The 17,939-nt window shown below is 37.2% G+C and overlaps 1 protein-coding gene and 1 long non-coding RNA gene across 4 annotated transcripts in view; both read left to right on the top strand.

Moving 5' to 3' along the window:
* Window positions 1-17,939, top strand: part of LOC126912025 (uncharacterized) — a 166,943-nt gene that overhangs the window by 45,299 nt on the left and 103,705 nt on the right. The gene's annotated exons all lie outside the window — the stretch shown is intronic.
* Window positions 10,246-17,939, top strand: part of LOC118280217 (MAP kinase-activated protein kinase 2) — a 61,208-nt gene continuing 53,514 nt past the window's right edge. For 2 of the 3 annotated variants that reach the window (XM_035600107.2, XM_050702072.1), the window contains exon 1: window positions 10,246-10,577. In XM_035600107.2, coding sequence (XP_035456000.1) covers window positions 10,485-10,577 — 93 coding nt within the window. In that variant the 5' untranslated portion in view covers window positions 10,246-10,484. The remainder of the gene's footprint in view (window positions 10,578-17,939) is intronic. The other variant, XM_035600108.2, reaches the window with a different exon arrangement.

Genomic DNA, 17,939 nt, shown 5'->3' with positions numbered 1-17,939 from the left:
GTGGGAGCAAATATTATTTATTATCAGCAAATATCATTTGTACATATAAAACGTACCTAGAAGCGACGTCACACAAGTATATTTCAAATCAATATATCTCCGAAAGTATTTGTTTCCGTAAGAAAATAAAAATAACGTGTCTAATGTTTTAAAATAATCTACAACACGGACATTAAAATAAAAATTAGTAATCTATCCTGTAATTGTCAAAATTGGTAAAAAAGTATGTGTTACATTTCAATACAACCGTGGCAATTGGCGTTCCATTGTCTCTGCCTACCCCCATGGGAGACAGGCGTGAGGTCATGTATGTATGTACATTTCAATATGTACCTTTATGCACCTCTGCTTACCCCATTAAACGTATAAAAAGGTTTGATTTTTTTTTTTTTTTGAAGGGGGAAAATCATCCAATGACTTCTCCCGCCTTGGGCGAGGCGAGAGGGAGTGTCAGACTCTTACTGACTAAAAACCACCCCGTTCCTTCTCCTGCTTTTCGAGCCAGAGCCCCGGTAAACCCGCTAGGTAGCCGGAGCTCCGGAGAAAAAAAAAAAAAAAAAAAAAAAGGTGATGTCACGTGATATCTAACACAGTTTGTATTCAGCATTGCGTGTCGGTTATATCAGTGTTCCGTATTCCGGATTATATGAGATTGAAATCTGATTTTTTTACATTTTCGAGGAAGTTAATACAATGCAATGGGTTTAGATAAAAAAGATTGGCGTGATTCGGTCATGAGACTACCTAGGTCGAATTTGTTCCCGGGTTGGGTAAAAGTAAAGATTATTACAAAAAAAAACTGCACGGTTGGCGTGGTGGCTGGGCAACTGGTTGCCGTACAGCGTGCAGCGGGTTAGACTCCCTTTTTTTGTTTTGAGGGGGAAAATCATCCAATGACTTCTCTCGCCAGGGCGAGGCGAGAGAGAGTGTCAGACTCTTACTGACTAAAAACCACCCCGTTCCTACTCCTGCTTTTCGAGCCGGAGCTCCGGTAAGCCCGCTAGGTAGTCCGCAGCTCCGGTAGATTCCCGCGCGGAGCAACTCTTTGTGTGATCCACAAATTATTGTTTCGGGTCTGGGTGTTATGTGTATTAGAAATTGTATGTTTTGTAAACGCACACACGGCACAGGAGAAAATCCTAGTGTGGGGCAACGTTTTTAAAAATTAAAAAAAATTTCCCCTTCTGACAAAATCAGTCCAGTACCAGTCAATCAGTCGAAAAGCGTTAAATACTATTATGAAAAAAACTTGCATTCATTCAACATTGCATGCTAAAACTGCATAATTTTGAGTCGTTAAATGTTCGAATTGAGTTCAAAACTTACAGTTATGAGTTATGACATAATGCAATCATAACTTTTTTCACAATATCTCCCATTTATGATCCGTATCGAAACGTACGGAAGCTGTGTGATGTGAGATGTGAGCTAAGTTTTAGTCATAGATTTAGGTTCTACCTAGATTTTGAAAGTTATTTACTAAATACATTCATATTGACTGCAGTAAGTCCTAGGTTAAGTAAATGTAATCTAGGATAAGTTAGCCCTCAAATTTACAACGCCTGAAAAAGGCAGTTAAGATGTACTTAACATTTAAATTAAGACCTGTATGTAATACCTACCTTAACGTGCAAATAAATATTTTGAGTTTGAGTTTGAGTCTATTAGTGCGGTGGCTAGGCTGCTGAGCAATGTGTAGCAGGTTCGATTCCTGCACGAAGCAACTCTTTGTGTTTGTGTTTGAGCAACAAATATACATACATAACCTCACGGCTGTATCCCAGGGGGGTAAGCAGAGACCATGGAACTCTCGAACGAGAGGGAGTGTCACTCACTCTTACTGACTAAAAACCACCCTGTTCCTACTCCTGCTTTTCGAGCCGGAGTAATCTGCAGCCTCGGGAGTACGAATACTACGTAAGATTCAAAAATAATATTAGCTCAGAATTTAGTGAACTCATTTAAGTAATCACAATAATTCCTTCACTATGCCCGACCCTGGAAATGAACCCAAAACCTCGCTTGAGTAACAAGTAACATTACTCGTATAACTCCACATTTGTATATTTTCGGGCAAAAACACAATAGACAATTTAATTTTAGCCGAAAAAAAACTAAAATAATGTAAAACAATAGGAGATCTGATTACAGACCACATTTTACATATATACACTAAAACATCTCCATTCTATTATCGACCTTCCATACAGCAGTCTTAAAGTCCAAAATGCTTTATATTTGTTTTGACTAAAAGTGTAGCTTGTCATGCGGCCACATCTACAAACAACTATCAACCGTATTACTAAAGAATAAGGTTGAATATGCTATATTTTTTGGACAATTTAGTATATTTTGTTGTGCTGTTTCTAGTAAAACAATGTAATTATGTGACCTTAATACTAGGGTCATGTATCACAATGGTCATATACCATAGTTTAGTTCTAAACTACGTAATTATAAAAGTCACGTGAAACAACGCTTGTGTTGTGTTTCGTTGTGTGAGTGAGGTTACCGGAGGCCCAATTACCCCCCTTCCCAATCTTCCCAATCCCCGATTCCCCGACAATCCTTGAATTCTTAACCCCCAAAAAGCCGGCAACGAACTTGTAACGCCTCTGGTGTTTCGGGTGCCTATGGGCGGCGGCGATTGCTTACCATCAGGTGATCCGTCTGCTGGTTTTCTGGCGTGTACAAAAAAAAAGTAATTTATGTTAGTTTTTGTAAATATACGAGAAAATATATAAGTATAATAGAAAATATAGCTTTTTTTAAGGAGGGAAAACTATCCAATGGCTTCTCCCGCCTTAGGCGAGGCGAGGAGGAGTGTCAGACTCTTACTGACTAAAAACCGAACTACTACTGCTTTTCGAGCCGGAGCCCCGGTAAACCCGAAAGTAATACCTCGCGTCTCCTATGGCAACAGAAATGAAGATTAAAACATGGAGTCTCAGATTAGATTAGTCTTCTTAAATAAACAACTCGAACATTGCTGTCCAGTTACAATCGGATGTGTAGCGTATTCAACTCCTATGTGTCGAACCGTGATGTTTTATAATCTAAAGTCTTTCTCGACAATAGCACTATGCGACACAAAAAGAAATATCCAAATCAGATCAGTAGTTTAGGAGATTAGCGCGTTTAAACGAACAAACTTCAGATTTATTTATGTCTTACCTAAACCTATTCTTCAAATAGACCTTCAAACGAATTAAAGAATCCTTCATAGCTGTAGGTACGACTGCTTACCTTCCAATGCAATTACCTGCTTGCTCAATGAACAATCTGACACGCCAGTCATCGGGTGTTAATAAAGAATTGCTTACAAACGGCATTTACTTTCAAATTCGATATACCTGGGTAGATTAGAGAGAAAAAAGTAATTACACATTATATATTTAGCTTGTAATTGACTAAATGCATTTGGGTGCTTTTCCGCCTGAGATGTGCTATGTAGCTAAGCTACGGAGATGTAATAGGTAAGCTGTGAAACTATGTGACCGTTTTCATTGATACTAAGCTATGTAGCTGTGCGAGGAAGATGTGATTGAGATTGGTTATTAATTTTCAGGATAAGGTATTACACGTGCGTCAAGTACTTTCCTCAAAATACCACTACAGAATCAACTTGCAACGTGCTCTCACATCATTCATTATTTGAATTGGGTAGTTTCCTAGGTCAAAAATAAATGATTTTGACATTTCAATATAATAAAATATCCCAAAATAATCATACTTTCATTCATTATTTTGACTTATTATAATATTGGTACATACTTATTTATTTAATTTTTCTAGCTAATTTTAGAAGTATCTAAGTAAGTGTGGTATTTAACCCAAAAAAAAGGGGGTGACGTCATAAGTTGCGATCTCCTACAAAATTCATAGAAAAGTAACGTTTTTGACATTTCGATAAAAGTATTGAATTTGACTAGTTGGAAACTATCGTATTGTCTGGAATTTAGTAGAGACAGATTTTCCAAATAAATAATAAATAAATGAGCTGTTACAACTGCTCGGTAAATAGCACATTTCGTGTCTTTACACAACGTATAATTTAGTTTTAAACGTCACCCGAAAAAAAATACAAACGACATAGTTTTTATTGTTACAATCTTGTCACCTTCATGTACACGTAATTGACAGACTACCTTGTGTGACTCATTACTATGACATTGAAGTGACTACACTCATAGATTCATAGATTACAATCGTAGAATGGTTGTATGTTTTTTTGACAAGGGAAATCGTTTAAATCTCCCTCCTTTGTTAAGGGGGGAAACACATCCATTTACTTCTCCCGCCTTGGGCGAGGCGAGAGGGAGTATCAGACTCTTACTGACTATAAACCACCCCGTTCCTACTCCTGCTTTTCTCGAGCCAGAGCCCCTTTAAACCCGCTAGGTAGTCCACAGCTCCGGATTTGGTTTCCTGCCTTGGATGAGGCGAGAGGGAATCATACTCATACTGACTAAAAACCACCGCGTTCCTACTCCTGCTTTAAGCCGGTGCCCCGGTATACTCGCTAGGTAGTCCGTAGCTCTGGATCGGGCATCAGTACCTATTGGGCCCCATCTGTAGTGGTCTGATGGCTCTTAGATGAGCGTGCGAAACGCAATGCGCTGGGGGTGAGCCTATTGCCATAATTATACTGGCCACAATTCCAGACTCCATGCCACCACTGAAAATTTTTCAAAAAACCGAAAATTGCCCAGTATCACTTTACCAAACCCGGGAATCGAACCCAAGACCCCTTTTTTTAGGAGGAAAATCATCCAATGACTTCTCTAGCCTTGGGCGATGTGAGAGCGAGTGTCAGACTCTTACTGACTAAAAACCACCCCGTTCCTACTCCTGCTTTTCGAGCCGAAGCCCCGGTAAACCCGATAGGTAATCCGCAGCTCCGGATCTAGACTCCTGCCTTGGATGTGACGAGAGGGAGTGTCACCCTTACTGACTAAAAACCACCCCGTTCCTTCTCCTGCTTTAACCCGGAGCCCCGGTAACCTGTTACGATGTCCGTAGCTCCGGATCAGGAACCCAAGACCCCTTGCTTGGCAGTCGCACTTGCGACCACTCGGCCAACAAGGCAGTCAGTTTAGCAATAGATTAACGTCCGATAAACATGAATAAATAAATTGTAATCACTACAACTACTGGTGTTTATATTGCTTCCTTATAATTATGTTTTTAGTTCAAATTAATTAGCGTACCATGTTAATGGCTGTAATTACAACAGCTTAATTAATTCTGTATTTATTTCATGGCGTTAGTTGCGATAAAAAAATATAACCTACATCAAGAAATACATTAAAAAACATGTGAAGCCTCTTACGGCTGAAATCTTGTTTGAACCGATGTTAATCGTCTTTTGTTGCCGAAATTCATGACTGGTTTTAATCTATCTAAAATCTACATATTCTTATTTTATATAAACTCCATACTCGTACATATAATGTCAAAATTGATCTCAGACTACAAGGTTGGTGCGGTGGCTGGGCAACCGGCTGCCGCGCAACGTGTAGCGTGTTCGATTATGACTAAAAACCACACCGTTCCTACTCCTGCTTTTCGAACCGGAGCCCCGGTAACCCGCTAGGCAGTCCGCAGCTCCGGATCAGCTCTAAATTTGCTAAGCGTGCAAATTATGATACCTAACTAGGTAAACATTGTCGTTAAGCTAAATAAAACTAAGTCAGATTTAAGTAATCACTTGAAACAATTAGTTCTCACATTACAACAGTTTTTATTTTTAATTCTTTTACTCATGCGAAGGCAATTCTTTTGGTCTTGTAACCTATGTGAGCATGTTTTATATTCCATTGTTTTACAGTTAGGAAACTGTTTGGTCTAAATTTTTAGGATTCATTGTTTAATACTGACAGCCTTGGTCAATTCTTGGATCAATTTAGTATCCTCATCATCGTATCAGCCATAAGACGTCCACTGTTGAACATAGACCTCTCCCAATGACTTCCAGATAGGCCGGTTGGAAACGAGCAACATCCAGAGCAGTGTTGCCACATCTACCAACTTTTAGGTAGATCAACCAACTTTACCCTCAGTCTACCTGTCTACCAACTTAAGCCTCAAATCTACCTATTTTTCAAAATTTTGTAATGCATCTTTTTATTTTCTTTTTTTCATAATTTTTGACACATAAATGTATATAAATTTGTAGCATTTGAGCTATTTGTTAGCGTAATGCTATAATATAATATTGAGTTGAATTTGGTGTAGTAATCATTCAAAACTTTAATAAGGATATGCTTAAGCACAAACAATAAATAAAATTATTATTATTTATGTATTTTTTATGACTACCTCGTTGGCCGAGTGGTTGCAAGTGTGACTGCCGGGCAAGGGGGCTCGGGTTCGATTCCTGGGTCGGGCGAATTATTACTGGGTTTTTTTACTTTTATAGTACGGAGTTTGGAAATGTGCCCGGTATATGGCAATAGGCTCACCACCTATTACATGGGACTTACAACATAAATTGTGAAATGTGGGTGTACACAGTGGCATTACGTGCCATAACGTGCACCTCTGCCTATCCCTTCGGGTATTAATTCTTGGATGAATTTAAAATCATCATCATCATATCATTTATAAGACATCCACTGCTGAACATAGGCCTCACCCAATAACTTCTAGGCCGGTTGGAAGTGACCTGCATCCAGCGGCTGTCTGCGACCTTTATTCGATAATTTATCCACTTTGGTGGTGGTCGTCCTACACTGCATTTATCAGAATATGACCTGAGATCCCAGATCTACATGGTATATGGCAAATGGCTTAACTTAACTGAGTTTTCAATCGAGTAGGGCTGATGCCCGATCCGGAGTTGCGGACTACCGGGGCTCCGACTCGATAAGTAGGAGTAGAATCGGGGTGGTTTTTAGTCAGTAAGAGTCTGACACTCCCTCTCGCCTCGACCAAGATGGTAGAAGTCACTGCATGAAGTTTCCCCTTCAAAATAAAAGGGTTATTTCACACCGGTTTTCTGTAAAAAGTAGGTGTTACATTTGGGACTTGATTCGCAAAGTCTATTTAGTGGCTATGTGTCAGTGAATAGAACGTAATTTGTATATAAACTATGTGTCTTATAAGTTCTATCGGCTACTTATAAATGAAGATACTGAAACAAGCGCTTCATCATCATCATCAACCGAGAAACGTCCACTGTTAAACAAAAGCCTCCCCTTTAGTCCACCGCCTGTACACCTCTTTCCCTTCAGGAAACAATATACTCGAGTACACAATATTCAGTTATTTAATGCCCAGTGAAACGATTGAGCTCGGCATAGAGTATCGTCCCACGTTCTGCTAGTGACGCCATCACTTTCTCTTGTGAACGGGCTCCGTGACTCACCTGTGTGTGGCTATAGACACAGCGGTAAATTATAGGCGATTCGCTGCTTTTTGTTTTTATTTAATTTTAAAAAGAAGTAAAGTATTAAACAAGAAGTATCGCCACGGCTTTTAGCCCCGAAGGGGTAAAGAGGTGCACATTACGGCACGTAATGTTACTGTACTATGTACGCATTGTACGCCCACTTTTCAACATTTTTGTTTAAGTCGCATGTAATATTAATAGAGCCTATTCCCATTTACTGGGCACAACTCCAGACGAAAACCGGAAAATGTTCAGCAATACTGTGCCCGACTTGGGTTTCCTACCCGAGACCCTTTGCTCGGCAGTCGCAATTGCGACCACTAAGGCAGCCTGTATTTTATTATTTTCTAGCTTCTGCGCGCGACTTCGTACGCGGAAAATGAAAAAAAAGAATTGGGTTGTACTACCTAACATTTAGGGGGATGAAAAATAGATGTTGGCCGATTGTCATAGATACCGGATTTATATATTAGATTATACATTAAGTGCCGCAATGTGCTGGTGTTCCTCTGCCTAACCCTTCGGGGATAAAAGGCGTGACGTTGCACGAATCGACGAAGAATCCTAACTGGAAGAACATTAGAGCTCAATTCAACGAAGATATCTACTCTCTATATATACTCTCTATCAGAAGACGATAAGCTCGTTGATCCTCTCAGCAGTGGTATAAAGAAATCGCTAGTTTCCTAGCCCTACACCCAAAGTCAGTCTGTCTACCATATCGCAATGTCTATAAAACCCCTCAATATTTGGCACTGAACCATAAATTTATACCAAAAACGTTATTGAATTACGTACGACATGACATAGTCGTTTCTTCTGGAGTCTTTACATAACAATACGGATGTTCTTGTACGGATGAGGGTAGGCAGAATTGTACGTTTACTGGGTTACTGAGTCATCATAGTTTTAGCTATAATGTTCTCGAAGAATAAGGAAGGGTCTACCAACCAATAGGTCTTGTGTTGCGGGTGTCCAGGGGCAGCGCTGATCGCTTACCATCAGGTGACTCGTCTGCTTGTTTGCCACCTATTCCATAAAAAATAGAACCCGCATTGAGGAAGTGTGGTGATTAATGCTCCAACCTTCTCCGTGTATAAGCCGGTAAATGAGCAGACGGATCACCTGATGGTAAGCAATCGCTACCGCTCAAGGACATCCGAAACACCAGAAACTTCCCTACTATCGATACATCGCATACTCGAGCTGCGCATCTTCCTCGTACAGCTACATAGCTTAGTACCAATGGAAACGGTCACATAGTTTCACAGCTTAGCTATTACATCTTCATAGCTACATAGCGCATCTCTGATGGAAAAGCCCCTTAATATTATAATAACAAAAACCTAAGTAGGTTTCATGAACATGAATAACAAATTGGTGTAATCACATTTACTACAAAATTGGGCGTTTTTTGTTAAAATCTTCACGCTACGTGCGTTTGGGTGACGAGCAGAAACCCAGCCTTGACACTGATATTCATTCTGTTGAAAACATAACTAGGTACCTACTTACTTATAAATATTTATGTTTACATTGTATATATTTTAAAAGAAATGTAATAGATACATAGTTTTGTTCATTATGTATTAAATAATTCTATTACGAGTTTGTTATGAATTTGCATAACAATTATGTAATAGTACTTAGTTAGTAGTTAGTTTTAGTTTATTTTTTAAACTAGGTAATCTCTATTCAACAAATATTATAAATTCGAAAGTTTATTTGTTAGTAATGGAACTTAAAACGGGATATTTACCTACCATGTATTTCAATATTTATGAGTTTCCGATATTTCGGCACTGTTGCAAGCGCCATGATCACGGATAAACTGGAGTAAATGCTGGTGGATGTTTACGAGCAGACAAATCGTTTGTTTTTTTGCAAAAACTGCTGAAGGGATCGTGATGAAATTTGGTACAGGGGTAGATTATGGTCTAGAATAACACATAGGGTACTGTTTATCCCACAGGAATGAGGGTGAAGCCGCTGACAGAAGCTAGTACACTAATAAAGCTAGTTTAAGTATTTTTTGTTTGTTTGAACGTGTTAATCTGCGAAACTGCTGGTCTAATGTGAATGATTATTTTAGTGTTGTAGAGTGAATCTATCTGGGAAGACTGTAAGGTATAACACTGGAGCGATACCATGACCTCACAAAATACCGACGTGAAACAACAGAAGGCCCAATTACGTTACCGGCTTATAACGCAAAAAAGACGTTATATTCACCTACACTGCCACACTGGATATCTAGTCCTGATTTATTTACGTTTCTATTCATGAATAATCAAAGGAAATGTACCAAACAACGTAATATCGTTACCACAATAACCAGTCCATTCTATGAATTCTAATTAGGTAATACCAATAATTATTGCGTAACAAGAAACAGGAATTAACACCTTATAATTTACATAATAGATGCGAACGAATTAAAAATTGAATGTGCAATTCGTATTCGTTTTGTTAAGAACGGAATAATTGCATGTGAATGTATGAAACATTATTAATTATTGTAAAGTTATGCATTAACATTAGTTTGTTAGTAATGTGGTTTAACGCCATCTATGTTATGTTAGTGGTAGCTTTATGAAATGTAGTTCTGTTTTGTGTTGACAGGTGGCGCTAAACGTAACATATTGATATTATTCGTATGTTTATTGTGAATTCAGTTGGCTTATAATTACAAATACTATTTATTGAATTCATATCTACGCATAAATAAATTTTAAAAGAGTAAATTCATGTAATGTTAAATATTTAAAATAATTTTGGACGAAAACTTTCCATTCACCGTGACATTTGGCTGACATTTTTAATTTGACAGCTAAAGTCGTCGTGAGAGGGAACGCGATTTTTTGGCAGCACTGTGCCGCGATTACTCAACGCCGTGACACGGTCGGTCATTGCCACACACGGAAATAATTAAATATTACAACTAATATTCAAATAACGTGTTCGTGTATAACAAATAAAAAAGAAAAACATCACAACAAAATATTTTATTACTCAGTGAAGTGGTATTGTGTTGAAAAAGTGTTCGAAATAACTTTTTGTTTAGTGTTTTAAAACAGTGAAGTGTTTCAAGATGAGTAATTTTACCAAGTTTATCAAAACTACGCCGATCACCGATGACTACGAGATCTCAAACACAGTACTCGGCCTTGGTATCAACGGAAAGGTACGTTACATTTCTTAAAAAACATTGTTTTACTTTAAAAAACGGATTCTCAAAGTTGTTTACATATGACGTCACGTTTTAAAATTAGACTGTACCCGTTTCTACCTTTATCTCATCACGAGAGAATGACAAAAGAATTATAATTAGCTATGGTTTTTAAAAAAGTTCACGATGTTTTGCGTCACCTACCTTATTTATAATGTTTTTAGAACGCATCGTTGATTTAAACTTTCGTAGAATTTATAACATGCGTTAGTAAGTTTTTCAAAGTAAAATGGTGAATAAACTTCATTTAAATACGCGAGCGCGGTAAACATATCGCGTCTATGTAAATTTTAATGTTGACGCAAAGCTGTGTAGGTAATTCAGTCTGTCATTACATCTTGTTGCAAAGCTGTTGTATTCATATTGCACAATTATTTATTTTGATTCGTAACGTAACGGCAATAACTAGTTAGTGATAATATTCTGAATCAAACTCCTGTTCTAGGGGATTTCCAATAAGAAATTTGGTATTTCCAAATTGTAAAATTAATTATTTATGATTTTTGTTTTTTTTATTAGAGGCTGTAAAAGCTTGTTTCCTTTGCTTTGTTGTGTAATAAATTAGGATTTAGGATAATAAAGTTTAATGTTTCCCTTTCCTGTTTATATTTTTAGAAGATTTTGAATTTGAAATTAGAATGTTGATATAAAGAACTCACTCATAGTTTAAAATATTTTGCAGTAAAAATAAAACCTTTTTTTTCAGTAAACTGTTAACTACTTATTAGTTACCTTTTTATATTGAATGAATTCTGAAATGAATTCAATTGCTTTCAATATTAGGTACATTATCCAATACTCTTGATCTTTATAAAAAAAAATCAGTATGGAGATCACTCATATGACTTAAATAAAACTACAAGTATTACTAGTCCACAAAAGCATAATACAACTAAATATTTCAGTGAATACAGAAAATTTTCAAACAAAATAGAGAATGAAATAACTAAATCAAGTGTTCAATTTTGTGTGAACAGCTCCATGTTCCTTAATCACAGAAGAGCTGTGATGTTGTAGGTTGTCTAGAAATGTTATGGATAAGTTTCGCAGCTGTTGCAATATTGTACATATTTGTAAACAGTGTTCAAATTACCTCAAAGAAAAAATTACACTTTTTGGCTTACCTACTGGGCCTATTTCACTCATTTTATGAAATTTATCGTATATATGAAATATGTGGTCTAAATTAAATCATAAGAGGTTTCCCCATACGGTATAGAAAAAAATTACCTAAATTTAAAATAAAAATCTTTTTATAACCAAATAATTATACAATCCTCATATGATTGAATTTTAATCTCCATTAGTTAATATTAAAAGATAAAAAATCATTACGGTAGGTAAATTACCGATGGAACATTAAAAAAGCGTGAATGCTAGAGATTAGATAATAATTAAAAATAAATAATCAGGTGACTGCTACTTCATTTAATGTCATTCTTTAATAAACTAAATATCACATGTAAGTGTCACATGTTTTATCCATGAAGGGGTAGGCAGAGGTGCGCATTACGGCACAAAATCCCGCTATGCAATGTACACCCACTTTTCACCATTTGTGTTATAAGTCCCATGTAATAGGAGGTGAGCGTATTGCCATATACTGGGCACAATTCCAGACTCCGTGCTATTACTGACTAATTTTCAAAAAACCAAACATTTCCGGTAGTTTGGCGCATTAGTTATATGCGCTTTGCCGACTTATGAAACCTATTTACTCCCTTCTTGAAGTACCCCATAGTGTATGAATAGATGCAACTGAAATAATTATATGTCTGATATGCTAACTAAGAAATAAAAAAATAAACCATACCTACATAAGTACTTTATCTATTTGTAGATTATACAAACTCATAAAACTAATTAGACTAAAGAGGCTTTTGTCATAAAGTTCCGCTTAAATACTAGAAAAATATTTAATGTTCCAACCAGACATTAGACAGACATCTTTTATTGTTTAAAATCTAAATAAACATTGTTAATTAGTGTAGATACAAAAAGTGTACATAATAACATAAAATTGTTGCTAAATATCTCTCGAACAAATATGTTATTGTTTATATGTGTTAATTAACTAAAATATAGGTAACTAACTAGTTCTTTACCATTGTAAATTGGTTGTAAACTTGTTAATTTAGTAATAATAACACATTGTATACGTCCACCATGACATATTCAATGACATAAACAAACCTCCGGGTTTAAGCTCACTTCTCATGCATGAGGGTCCAGTTTCGAAACCTAACAACTAACAGCATAGTAGATACCAATGTGACGTTTTCCGAATTAGTTATATGTACTTTCTAAGATTATTTAAACACCACTGACTAACAGTGAAGGAAAACATCATGACCAAACTTGGGCTTATAATTTCTGATTAGTAATAAGTTTAAAATTGCTAAACCACATTGAGCAAGCATTTAATGCTCAAACCTTCTCCATGTGAGAACATGACTTTGGTCAGCGGTGACCGCTTATAGGCTGTTGATGTGTATATTTGTATATTAACTACTATATGTTTGTATGTATTAATAATATAACACCATTATATTATAAGGCAAGAGATAATTAATTGATTTCATTGTTACAATTTCATTCTGTGTTGTATGTCACGTATACTAACTAGTATGTATATAAATAAATCAGGTAAATGCCATTACTTAATTAGTCAATGAACATTCTAATAACTAACTAATAGGTAGATAGTTCATCCGTTTTTATGGTATAGGACGGCAAACGAGTAGACGGATCACCTGATTTTAAGCATCAGCGCCGTCCATGGACACATGCAACACGTAGATAGTTCATTCTTTTTTATCGGATAGGAAGGTGAGCCTATTAACTAGCTTATACTGGACACAATTACAGACTCCGTGTTACTGAAATATTTTCGAAAAACCGAAAAATCCCAGTACTTATTAACTACTTTTGCTCAACCCGGAAATCGAGCCCGAGACCCCTTGACCGGCACTTGCGACCACTGGACCAATAAGGCAGTCTAGTCCGTAATCTTCCACAAAAACTGGAATACACCAAACGAATGATAACTATTTATGATATCATTCAGCGAAATATTAGCATTAACATACGATTCACGTATTTCGTAAATGTGGTAACTAACTACAATTACAAGACTGTGACTCATTCTGATGATAGTTTTATGTGTAACGTATTTTTTTATTTGTTGTTTATTGTGAAACTTGTTTTTCTGGTATAGGCGTCTTGTGGTTAAGCGTTGAGAAATGTTTACAACATGAACTGTAAGTGACAGTTCACTGTTGGACTTTGGACGTCCTCTACATAAGAGGGTTTGCCAAAATTTTCTAGTAGGTGGGTAGGAGATTGCAGTTTAAAAGGTTCAGGTTTATCAGACAGCACTGTTGTCCGGTCTCTGTCAAATGTGTAGTTCCTTATACTGGTCTCTATCCGATCTTATTCTGATTCTTAGTTATTCTAAAATCTCTGTACCTAACTAGGTACTTAAATTTTAAACAGCAACTCCATACAACTAATACCTATCAAAAATGTATCTTAATATAAAAATGTTGAATTGATCGGTTACTAATTTCGGTAGAACTAAATTAAGAACTAAATTAACAGAAAATAGTTAGAGCTAATGTCAAATATTTATCTTAAACCTAAGATTGGATTTTTTGGATTGATCAGTTACTAATTTCGGTAGCATTTTTTTTTTTGAGATGTTATAATCATCCAATTTCTTGACAAGAGTCAGACTCTTACTGACTTAAAACCACGACGTTCCTACTCCTGCTTTTCGAGCCGGAGCCCCGGTTAACCCGCTAGGTAGTCCGCAGCCCCGAATTTCGGCTGTTAGTCGTCAACACCAGTGAAAATACATAGTAAGGATGTACATAGTAGCTGGGAAGGGATACAGATGCTTTGCCAAATCGTGAAGAAATTAAGAAATTATTTCCCGGATTACAACAAAGTTGAATATTATGTATTATGAGTAAAACCATATTTAGGTACTATATCTGTAGACATACTATGTACCTATACGTACCGGCACAGCTATCTATTTATCATTAATCGGTAACTGATAAACTTATCAAGCAATTGGACGGGAAGTGCTCTACCTATGAAATTACTGATATTTAAGCCGAATTTGGAAACGACAAATTTGATAAACTGGATAACTAGTTACCACCGCAATTCATTCTTTTTTTTTAAGGGAGGAAAATCATCCAATGTCTTCTCCCGTCTTGATCAAGGTGAGAGGGAATGTCAGACTTTACTAACTAAAAACCACCCCATTCCTACTCATGCTTTTCGAGCCGGAGCCCTGATAAACCTGCTAGGTAGTCCGCAGCTCCGGATACCGCTATTCATCCTTTTTTTAAGGGGGATACTCATCCAATGTCTTCTCCCGTCTTGAGCAAGGTGAGAGGGAGTGTCAGACTCTTACAGACTAAGAACCACCCCGTTCCTACTCATGCTTTTCGTGCCGGAGCCCCGGTAAACCCGCTAGGTAGTCCGCAGCTCCGGATACCGCTATTCATCCTTTTTTTAAGGGGGATACTCATCCAATGTCTTCTCCCGTCTTGAGCGAGGCGAGAGGAAGTGTCAGACTTAATAACTAAAAACCACCCCGTTCGTACTCCTGCTTTTCGAGCCGGAGCCTTAGTAAACCCGCTATATAGTCCGCAGTTCCAGATACTGCTATTCATCCTGCGGGTATCGTGAGAGCTGACTATAGAACTACACAATGATAGAGACTGGTCAGCATCACTGATAAAACCAACCTTTTTAAACAATGGTATCCAGCCCGCTTGCCAAGTATAAAGCGAGGAGATCATGGCAACAGCCTCGCCACCAATTCATCATAATCAGCCAGAATCTGAAATAGTCCTACGCGGGGTTCAGTCATAATCCTCCCTTTTGCCCATCAAAAGTTCATGGTAGAATAATTATGAAAGGCCCAACACGGGGTTTGGTCATAATCTCCCCTTTTGGCTACTGAAAGTATAGGATGGCCTTACCCAGCCCCCCGAATTGAGCTTAGGCAGACATTAAGAGGATGAGTAAAAATCGGAACATACTCGAAAGATTATTTAAGTTCCGCGACGGCGACGTTGCAGTCGGAAAACTTATAATATTAATAAATCCTACCTAAATATTAAATAACTAATACAAACAGTTTTCCTTAAGTCATTTGTCTGACCCAATATGGTAGCTCCAAGAATCATAGTTAATTAATTATTCTTCCTATTAAAAATGTATGTCTCGTTGATTAACTGGTAAGCAAAACTGCTAAGGAAGGATGTCAATTCCGATAATAAGGACCACGACCTCACTGAAAGCCGACGTGAAACAACGCTTGCATTAAGTTTAGCCATGTGAGTGAGGTTACCGGGAAGACATCTCCGAGGGATACTCATCCAATACCTTCCCACCTTGAGCGTGGCGAGAGGGAGTATCAGACACTTACTGACTAAATACCACCCCGTTCCTACTCCTGCTTTTCGAGCCGGAGCCCCGGTAAACCCGCTAGGTAATCCGCAGCTCCGAATCAAGGCATCAGCCCTACTGGGTCCCATCTGGTCCCCCAAAATGCTGGCAACGCGCTTGTGTCTCTCCTGTTCCATCAACCATCAGGCAAGTCTTTTCATTTCAAAGTCAAAGTCAACATTATTTATTTCAAATAACTAGACCAGGAAGGCACTTTTGAACGTCAAAGTAAATATAATAATATTAATAACGTCTGTCTGTCAGTCCTCTAGTTGCTCTTTTTGCTCGTTCCAAAGTTTAGATTCCTATGGAGAAGAACGAGCAACAAACTCCATAGATTACTCTTTTTCAATCAGATTCACAATACAATTTTTGGTTACAAATTTGGCCGTCATCCTCTAAAAAAGGAAGAAGCGAGTCTTACCAGCGCTTTTCCAAGAAGCGAGTCTTGCCTTGTGAGACTCATAACTACTGAAAAGTAGGTGTAAGGTAATTAATGCACCTCTAGTCATCTAACTTACCTTTTCTAATTCTGAGAATAACTAAAAATTGTATATAACATTTTTTATGTAATAAACCGGTAAACGAACAGACGGATCACCTGATGGTAAACAATCGCCGCCGCCCATGGACATTCGAAACACCAAAGGCGTTACAAGTGCGTTGTCGGCCTTTCGAGGGTTAGGAATGTAAGGGTTATTAGGGAATTGGAGATTGAGAAGTGGGGTAATTGGGCCTCCGTTATCCTGACTTACACAACGCAAGCGTTGTTTCACGTCGGTTTCCTGTGAGGCCGTGGTATCACTCCGATCGAGCCGGCCCATTCATGCCGAAGCATGACTCTCCCACACTTGTACAGGTAATAAACATGTCTTAATCCACGTTATTTAATGGTGGGTTTGTTACAACAGGAATTGTTTATGTTTAACTATAAATAATTCCAACAATTTTCCTCAAGCCATACCTTACCAGATTCTGATGTCCTAATCAAACATCAATGCGTAATCGTTGTGAGAATCGATCGAGGAAAATTGCATTTTCCAGCCAAAATAAGGAAAGTTAATGGTGATTGAGAAATTGCGTAGGTAACCTTTACAACGCGGGTGGCGATCATCTATACTTTTCTATACTAATATACTTATATAATATTATATATTATATATTATATTATATTATATTATATATTATAATATTATAAAGCTGAAGAGTTTGTTTGTTTGTTTGTTTGAACGCGCTAATCTCAGGAACTACGGGTCCGATTTTAATAATTATTTTTGTGTTGGATAGCGCATTTATCGAGGAAGGTTATAGGCTATAAATCATCACGCTACTATCAATAGGAATCCCAGCAGAGCATAAATGTGAAACCGCGCGGAAGTAGCTAGTCACTTATACTACCTGATGATTAAAACATTATTATACTGTTTTCACTTCATTATACTCTTCACTGTTTAATAAAAATAAAGTAGTTGACTTTAATCATGATACAGGGGGCCTACACTAATTCAACGAAAAACTAATTTCGTCCGAAACTTCAAAGATTTCGAAATACAATTCCATTTATTGCGAACTTTTATGAACAAAAATTAACGAATGAAATAAAGTTAAATAAATAGTTTTTGATTTGAAATTTAAAATGTTAATAGTAAATCAATAAAACCTACTGCCGAAGATTAAATGAAACTTCGCATTCGAGAACCGGAGTAGCCCTACTGTTTTCAGTATCAACATGTGAGACGAACTCTAAGATTGAATTGTTTTTCAGTAGTTAATTAATGTTAAATGGCAGGAAGACAGAAAAAGAGCGTTAATTATTTAATAAAAAAACCTACCTCCATGCCAAGTGTG

The sequence above is a fragment of the Spodoptera frugiperda genome, chromosome 21, assembly GCF_023101765.2.
Source record: "Spodoptera frugiperda isolate SF20-4 chromosome 21, AGI-APGP_CSIRO_Sfru_2.0, whole genome shotgun sequence".
In the NCBI taxonomy this organism is placed as follows: domain Eukaryota; kingdom Metazoa; phylum Arthropoda; class Insecta; order Lepidoptera; family Noctuidae; genus Spodoptera; species Spodoptera frugiperda.
This window is presented reverse-complemented; position numbering and strand designations above follow the sequence as displayed.